This window comes from Camellia sinensis, chromosome 8 (genome assembly GCF_055761805.1).
Source record: "Camellia sinensis isolate YWXY chromosome 8, ASM5576180v1, whole genome shotgun sequence".
Taxonomy (NCBI): Eukaryota; Viridiplantae; Streptophyta; class Magnoliopsida; order Ericales; family Theaceae; genus Camellia; species Camellia sinensis.
Window position 1 is genome coordinate 158725174 of NC_138968.1, and position 9765 is coordinate 158734938.

Below are 9765 nucleotides of genomic sequence, written 5' to 3' on the forward strand. Positions count from 1 at the left end.
AAAAAATAGAAAGTTATATTTGAACTTTTTTCTCAACTGAAAACTCCCCCAAAGTTTTATCTCTTTAATATCATACCATGATTAAAAGCATGGACAAACTGTGTTTGGGAGTTATTAAAGTGACCCTCTTCAAATTGATATTTAGGATATAGAAAAAAACTTGAGTATGAAACACAAACAAACTGTAAATCACCCAACCAACAGAAGAAAAAGAAAAAAGAAAAAGAAAATGAAACTACCTTTAGATCTTGATAAAGAGCGAGAGCAGTGAAGACTGAGAACAGTGCCACGTGATATTGGCACGGCTCAATCAAAAAGCAGAGCCCAATATTTTGAACACTCTCTTTCATATTGAACCGGACCAATATCCCGTCTAATGTCCAACACTCAAACAACTATTTTCTGCTTCAAAATAATATATATATATATATATATATCTCAAACACCTAAAGAAAGCATAAAAAGATACATAAAGGAAACAAAAGATCACAATACAAGAAGCATGAAACAAGTAATATGTGTTCTTGATGATTAAGAAAATACCTTGTATATTATATCTAATGAGGATAGAGAGGGTGTGCTGCAAGGAGAAGCTCTGTTATTTTGAGAAGATGAAAGAGAGAGATGATAGAAAATGGAGGGAGTGGTGGCATTGAAGAAGTTGCATTAAATTCTTCAACTAACCCAACAACATAGTATATTGGAATATTTATTTGGTATTTTAAGAAAGTACAAAAATAGTGAAAAAAACTCACTAAGGACAAATCTGAAGGCTTTAATTTATGCATTTATTGGGTTATGGTTGTTGGAACAATTCGTCTTGAATTCTTCAATTTGTGATCTTCTTGCTCTACCGGATAGAGGGTAGTTAGCACATAGATCACTTTGAGAGTGGTGAGCAAAAAATGCATCTTCTTTTGCTGGTGTCGGAAATTTCCTCCATCAAAATGGTGAAGCTTCATGAAATCTTGAGTCATTTTCTGAATAGACAACGCTATATCTAAATATTGTTATTAGATAGTTGGAAGAATTCGTCTTGAATTCTTTAATTAGTGGTTTTCGGGTCTTCAAAACTTGGTGATGAACTTGTTTATGTAGAATAGAAATATGATGCTTTAAGTCGCGTTGTCGTTTTCCTAAAGATAATATTTGCACCCACCAAAAGGTGTGCAGGGGTATACAGCAAATTCCCTCCAGGATACAATGAAGCCTGATCTAAAGATCAAGTCTACCCACGTCTGCACTGACGACAGTAGATCAGAATACTCTTGATATAATCAAGAAAATCAAGACACTGATAATCAAATCTGTAGAACTTGATTACCAGTAAGAGAAGCAGAAATTTGCTAAAGAAACTCTTGATCAAAAACTCAAAATCAAGAGGGGGAGAGAGAGAATTGCAGGAATACTTCTAAATTTTTTTGGATGGATTGAAATGATTGATTTCACAGTCTATTTATAGGCCTTAATGCATCTGATCGAATGGTCATATCCCTTGGTCGCATCCAATCAGATCGGACCGTTGGATTGATGATCTACGGTGCAGATCATTCTCACATCGAATAGATGCCTTGACTAATTACACCTGATCACGATTGTGTGCCATCTCATCCGTACAATCCTCCGCATCTCCGATCAATGGCTATGATCAAACCACTCTCGATTGGATACACAACCATTCGATTGGTTGGTTGACTCATTGCCAACGGACACCACGTCACCCATGCCACGTTGGATACACGTCATCGCTCCAACCTGTCCGATGCAAATAGGAAAGTGCCCTTATGGCGTCGATGCGTCCATGTAAAGTGCGCTATCAAACGCCATACAGCCCACTGCCCATGCCACGCGTGCGTGTGCGGATGGTGCGAATGCACACTAGCCTTCACCTCACAATTCTATATTCAAAAGAATATTTCATGTAGCACATTATTAAGTGCTCCATGTTTTCTTCTCTTTCTAATGTAGGACAAAATCCCCAAGTTCAAGGGTTGTTTGGGATATTCTAAATAAGTACACCTTTTGACTTTTTATGAAATATGGATTGAATTTGAAGTGATGTGGTAGAGATGTGATGTGATTTAAATAAGATTGACACTTTTTGATTTTTTAGAGGATGACAAACAAGGCCTTATTTCTAACTTTTCAAAAGAAAACAAGAAAAGTTCTGAAAACATTCAAAAATTAAACTGCAATATACATTTTAAAAATCATTTTGAAAATTCCCCGACAATGGTTATGGGTGGTAGGGCAGGGGTGGTGGTTCTGTTTCTACCCTCCCATTTAACCAACTCTGTTATGTTGTCATTGCCCCATTTTTTAACTTCTTCAAAGTAATGGTGACAGTGAGGCACAACAATGAATGTGTAGATTATGATACAAAATTTGTGTTGGTAAATTATTATTGTTTTTTCAAAGATAATTATGATATTTGTATACCAAAAAAAAAAAAAAAAAATCACAAAAATACACAGAATAATTAACGTGACGCCATATTCATTTTTTTTTGTGCCATCTCCACTCAAGGCCAGCCTCCCTTTAACGAGGCTTAAGGTAAAATCTCAATATGAAATTTTTTTATATTTAAATAATATTTATTAATTTTCTACATAATGTATTCCATTATTGAAAATAAATTTTATATTTAAATAATACCAGAATTGATATACTTGAATTTCCTTGCCAATGTGATACAACCACAACATGGTTGGTATATGTATTTTTGGATTCATACTAACTTGTTTGTCTTGTATTAAAAAAGTTAAAAAATCAAAAAGTCACTATTCTATTTAAGGGTTGGTTTGGGGTGTCCTAAAAAAGTATACTTTTTGTCTTTTTATGAAAAGATGTGCAGAAAAGTAGAGAGGTGATGTGATGGAAAAAAGATAAAAAGATAAAAAGATGGATTATATAGGTTATGCCAAACCTAGCCTAAGTCATATCATCTTATTTAAGTCACATCACCTTTCTACCACATCATTTCAAACTTAACCCAAACCTAACCCATATTTTATAAAAAATAAAAAACTACACTTATTTAAAGCATCTCAAACCACCCCTAAAAATTAACAGAGGCAGTCCAACGCCTTTTCGGACTTTTCGATGATGAATTTTTTCTTTCTAGATTTATCTATTATTAAAAAAAAATCTCTATTCAAATTTCCTTTTCCCTTTTTAAATCTATACTTACATTTATAATTAAAAAATAACCTAAAATTTTATATTTAAATATTAAAAATTTACATTGTAAATTTTTTTAATTTAGCATTACTATCGTTACATAATCTATTTCTAGTAATTAAAATAGAGTTTAGTGCCATTACTCCTAGGACCCATTGGTAAAGAGTATTTGGTTTAAAAAAATGCTATCAACCCTAAATAAATTATCAATTTTTTTTATTATCAAAACTCTCCTGTGAAATTCACACAAATCATATGTGTTTAGGTCTCACACTCATATGAGAAGTTTAGTAAAAAATTTAATAATTTATTTGAATCTCTAACATAACTCTTTATTTTTTACGCCTTTAGATGAGGATGAATTTTTATTCTTTTCTATTTTTTAAGTTGGAATTTTCGGATAAGTATTTTATTCTGTCATTATTATTTGAACACATAAATAATATATATATATATATATATATATATATATATATATATATATATATTCATCAGAACTTTTTCACTTCGCATATGATTTTTTTACACGACATGATAAAATGTATTCCAAATTATATTATTTTCATTTTTAATTATAATTAATTTTTTTAATTATGACATTATTTTAAACTCATATTTGTTTTATTATAATACATTTTTTTAATTATAATTTAAAAAATATAGAATTATATCATTTTTTTTCTTTAATTGGATATGGAATTTTCCCATTCTTAATTTTCCCCTCCGCCAATAATTTTCTCCCTCTATCGTAGCTTTGCCAAAGATCTCTCTGGATTTTGGAAATCGAAAATTCTTCTTCATTTTATTTTAACTAGCTATCACCCGTGCTATGAACGGGATAATTATAAATATTTATATTTATTTTAGATTTTTTTAATATACTCCCTCCGTCCCAAAATATTGATCCCTTTTGGGGAATCCAACTTTTTTTGATAGTACACTTATTGCATTTAAAAAAAGTTAGTTTTTCAAAATTACCCTTTTGATAGTACATTTTTTGGGAATATCAATGTCATAATTGTACTTTTTAAATTGTTTATTAGTTTAAAAGAAGGGTAAAATAGGAAATTTACATTATTTTTGTACTTGATTTATAAAGAGGGACTAATATTTTGGGACAATGAAAAATGGAATAAGGGACTAATATTTTGGGACGGAGGGAGTATAAATTATGTTTTTAAAGATTTTTTATAAAAATAATTTAACAGTCTTATCACTAACCATAATGTATGGGAGAAGTTGAAAAGGGTACTGCAGTAACTATACACAGATTGTATCTATAACTATTTGTATGAGAGGATTTTAAATGCTGATGACCTGTGGATTGAAAAAAGTTAATAAATGCTAATCAAGGAATGTTGACCAAATCAATAAATATTGAGTTTTTTTTTTTAAATAAAAAATTTAGAAAATTCAGATTGAGATATTAAATCTCTCACAGCCTTGGGGGTTAAAGACCCCCTTTTGCTTAATAGATAGTATAGATATTTAGGATTTTTTTTATGCTTGTTCTTAATACATTAAAGTGTTATTATGAGGGATAATAATCATATGTGTTGGGACTTTTCAAGAAATTCATATCTGTTGAATTTTTCAAGGAATTTTTTTTATGTTTGTTCTTAATGTATTAAAATGTTATTATGAGGGTAATACTTGGGGGTTGAGGGAAGTTAATAAATGTTAAGGTTTTTTTTTTTAAAATCAAAAAATTAAGAAATTTAGATTGGAATATTGGAGATCGCACAAGACTTGGGGGTTAAAAACCCCATTTTACTTAGGAATTGTTTGGGATGATCTAAATAAGTGTACTTTTGTATTTGGATTGGGTTTGAAGTGATGTGACTTAAATAAGATGATGTAATTTAAATAAGATAGTGACTTTTTAACTTTTTTGTCTTTTTAAGACAAGCGCCTTAATATATAGTATAGATTATGGATAGTTTTGTTGTCCCCCTCTCTCTCTCCTCTATAAATATATAGGAAAATGTTTGGTAACTCAAATTTTTGTGGCTCAAATGGTTCAAATCTGTCAAAACGACGTCGTTTTACACTTAAAATCTGTCAAAACGACGTCATTTTGACAGATTTGAGCCATTTGAGCCACAAAAATTTGAGCTACCTAGCATTGTCGAAATATATAACACTTTTTTTAGCATTATTTTTGTTGGAACAGAGACTAGTTTGCCATGGCCAAAAGCTTCTTCAAGATGGAACACCCTCTCGGTTCGTTTTTATTTCTTTTCTATTTTTCATCGCATTATCTTAAATTTATTTTGCCCATTTTTGAGGGGGTTACTGTGGTCGATCTTGCTGAATCCTGGGCTCGGAGATTTTCGAATGATTAGTTAATGTGTGAGATTTTCTCGATCAGTTTCGTTGAATTCAAGAAAATTTATTAACCTTTGATCTGGGTTTCTCTTGAAATTTCCATTATGGGTTTTTTCAATAATAATCTCTACATGATTCCCCTCTTTGCTTGCTGAGGAACTGCGAGAAAAGAAAAGAAAAAAGGTTGATTACACCCTACATTACAATTTTTGGATGATACCCTTTATCTGGGATTCTAAGTGAAAAAAAAAAAAAAAAAACTATCCATATGGTTGACCTAATACTGTTTAATTTTAATTTTTATTAACAGTTTTTTTTTTTTCAATCGTAATATCGTATGCCTTCATGTTGTTTCCTTTGTTCTAACAATATAATGGCCACCATCGTCCTGGAAAGTGAGTAATTTAGCTCTTGTGGATTTCAATTTTGTACCAATTTTTAGTGAGAGCTTATCCCCTTCTTGATGGGAGGATTCAGAGTATATCTTTGTTTGAGTGTTAAAGCGGTTTAATGTTGATGAATTGTCTTGTGAAGTATATGGGAAGAAAGCAGTCTAGCTGCCTCTTTAATCAATTTTCTTTATTTTGTTGAACTTAAATTTGTCGGTCATGCTACAATGTTGGCATTAGATTAAGTTTAGATCATTAGTTGAAAAGAAAATATAAATAAAGGGAAGTTGTAAATTTGTTTGCAAGTATTAGAGTCTTAAGAGAAAGAAGTTAGTTTAAATTTATTTTCTATTGTTTTTTGAAGTGGATTATATGTAATATCTCTTATTTCATGTATATTTATCTCGCCAAGCTAGTCAGTGGTCTTACTCCAGATCAATTTCTAGAACTTAAAGTATATTTAAGACATTTTCCCCCTCTGACATGCTTTGTTTTATTTGTTTCTGTGCATGTTAATGATTATGTTCTTTGCACGTAGCAGAAAGGAGGCAGGCAGAAGCTACTCGTATAAGAGAGAAGTATCCGGATAGAATACCAGTAAGATATTGTCATCATGTTAATGTTTAGATTATGTGTCACTTTTTTCTTCTTCTATTTTTTTTTTTTTTAATTTTAAAATGTTACCTTTAAGGGGTAATCTTCTATATAATTGCTTCTGAGTTTCAGGTGATTGTGGAAAGGGCTGATAGGTGTGATATACCTGACATAGACAAGAAAAAGTTAGTTATATCTCTACTTTTATGATCTCTCTTCTTTTTATATTTCGAATGCAATTGGGATTTCTTAATATGTTTGCTTGTATTGATAATTACTTCTCAACAACTGAAAGTTGCTCTTATCTTTATGGCATATTTTATATGTTCCAAAAACAATATTGGATTTCTTTTTGGTAATTTAACCCCCCCAAAAAAATTGGCAATGACAAATTGTATCTTCTTGTTCCGTAAAGCATATGTGAGGTTCCTTTTGTGTTTGCTAAGATATTCTTCCAGTATTTTCTTTGTAACTGAGCAATGGAAAATTTTATTTTAATTGTTGTTTTGGTCATTATTTGCACTCGAGGATGTTAGGAGGGTTCTAAAATGAAATGACTGCATTTATGGGTGTTGTTTGTCTATTTGTTTGTACTGCCAACCCCACACAAATACTAAAGAAAAAAAAAATGTTACGTGTCTTACTCACGTTTGGGTACATAGCATTTGTTCATTAACGTTGTTTATGTATATAAGCGTGCGCGAGTGCACACACACTCACACACGCGCACACATACTTCCAATGTGTATAATGAAAGGATCAAGTTGGACCTTTTGTTTTAAATATTTTTCTTACAACCATGTATAACTTCCTTTGAGACCCATTTTGTTAAACCAACACATGGATCATTGACTCCCTCACATTACCATCACCTATGTTACATGTCTCCTCTAAATTTGTGAATTACCCATGGCGGACACTTGATACTTGAGTAGGGGTATGTGATACATGTGTGGCATTCTTAGTGGGACATGAACTTATTTAGTACGCCTAAGTAATCGAGTTTACTATATAACTATGCATAAGAGTCGTTTTTTTTGCATAAAATGTTCTGTGTTAGTTTGTGAACTCTGTCTTACCCTAAAAATTATGTCCTTGGACATGATAATCAGATAATCTGTCACTTAGACACATACCTATGCCTGATATCCCACCAAGTCCATTTAACATAGACGATGCCAAATCTCAGGTTTTTGAAGGTGATTGGATATTACTACCAATTTTATTCTTACACTCACATTTCTTCCTACAATATATATTTAATCTAGAATATTAGATGTCTGTATGTTCACAGACTCTTTAGGTTATATCTATAGTGACGTTTTTCTATCTTTCCTTCGAAGTTGCTTGTAGTCAATCTTTTTTTCTACGTAATGAATACTTTGTCCCCCTTTTTATATCAAAAAAAAAAAATCTCTTCTTATTACCTTTTAAAAGCCCTAGCACATAACTTTTTCTATGTTAATAATAAACACCATATGGTGGTCTTTTCTTTTACCTGTATTTCCCCATTGGTTGCTTAAGTAGAAAAATAGTTCCTTGGTAGATCTCTTTGAAGGGAGATGCTACAATGTGCATCCTTAAAAAGGTGCATATGATATGCCTTTCATAATTTCACAAAATTTCATAACTTAAACACAAAATGTCGTAACTTTTTCACTAAAAGAGTCATAACTTTTTTTTACTCAAAAATGTCATAACGAAATCCCAAAATGTCATAATAAAAATCACAAAATATCATAACATTATCATTCCTAATTTTAAGGTGCACATCATAAATTCGTTATTCATAACTTTATCACAAAATGTCATAACACACATTACAAATAATCATAATGTTCATTATAAAAAATCATAATTTTTTTACGATGTGCACCATTTTAAAGGGTGCACATTGTAGATTTCTCCCTCTTTGAATATCACCTTTATTCATTCATTAGACATTTTCTTAGGCATTCAAGATGTTTTAAAACAAATTAGTCATTAAATTGCCTGTTCATCACACAAATACTTCAAGTTTTAATAAGAAATCCCATGATCCCATGGACTTCCCTAATCATCTTTTCATAGCTTCTTTTTATCTTCACTACTTTGATCGTGCAAATTTATAAAACATATATCTGAGTGGCAGACTGGCACTAGTTTGGTGCTACTCCTTACCAGTGAAAAAATTCCCATATAAGGCATTTTCTTTATTCTCTTAAAGCTCATTCTCTCTATTTTATTTCTTGTTAACAAAGCCAACAAGAGAATTACTGCACTAAGACAATAACCCAAAAAAAGAAATATGCAGACAATAACCCCAAAAAAGAAATATGCATACATGCAGTGCTCGAGTTTCTGCCTAGAAGCCAAAATATTTTAATTCTACTTGGTTTGGCACATATTGAAGAAATAAACAAATGTGGTAGTCACCGTTTCCACCTCGAAGCTGAAGTATGAACTTTATGTATGTGAATTCTGATATGAAATCTCTTTCTTTGGGATGTGTAGATACTTGGTTCCTGCTGATCTGACTGTTGGTCAGTTTGTGTACGTGGTGCGAAAGAGGATTAAGCTCAGTCCTGAAAAGGCTGTCTTCATTTTTGTGAAGAATATTTTGCCTCCCACTGGTGAGATTTAACATCTATCTTTTATAAATATTTTTCTTCCCATCCCTGTTTTTCTTGAGTTTTCTCAACAAAACAAAAATGAAATCTGAAGTAATGTTTGACTTGTTGCAGCGGCTATGATGTCAGCAATTTATGAGGAAAATAAGGATGAAGATGGTTTCCTTTACATGAGCTACAGTGGCGAGAACACGTTTGGATGACTTTAAGACATGGGCGTGCATAAGACCTGAAAAGATTATAAAAAAATGAAAAAGAAATAAGACTTCAGATCAGTTGTAAATTCTCTGCAGACTCAGTGGTTTGATATTTTCTATGTCAATGATGATCAGTGCAGATAATTCTTGTATAGTCAAGTTATATGGTTATTTTGATTACTCTGGTACTGGTAATGGTTCTAATATTTTAAGAGTCCTCCTTGGTTGATCTCAATTGTTTCTTTATGCACATAACCAATAGTTTGTTTTGTTTGAGAACCGAAATTTAATGTTCGTTAATGAATTAACTGGAGCAATTTTAATTTTGTTTTTTGTTTTTTTGGGTATATTGGAGGGATCATGGAATCTTACCTTTGATATTTTGAATCATTGACTTCCTAATAATGTGCAAGAGTTCTTTGTAGAGAGTTTTGCTATTACTGGATTGAATCAAATAGTCTGGGTTCT

The 9765-nt window shown here is 31.4% G+C and overlaps 1 protein-coding gene across 1 annotated transcript; it reads left to right on the plus strand.

Moving 5' to 3' along the window:
* The first annotated feature begins 3861 nt into the window (after positions 1 to 3861).
* LOC114263904 (autophagy-related protein 8C-like) lies at positions 3862 to 9532 on the plus strand. Its single transcript, XM_082883914.1, has 6 exons — positions 3862 to 3958; positions 5353 to 5403; positions 6439 to 6494; positions 6624 to 6676; positions 8985 to 9103; positions 9215 to 9532. The coding sequence occupies exons 2-6, from the start codon at positions 5367 to 5369 to the stop codon at positions 9301 to 9303; spliced, it is 354 nt and encodes a 117-aa protein (XP_082740040.1). The 5' UTR covers positions 3862 to 3958; positions 5353 to 5366; the 3' UTR covers positions 9304 to 9532.
* The last annotated feature ends 233 nt before the right edge of the window (positions 9533 to 9765 follow it).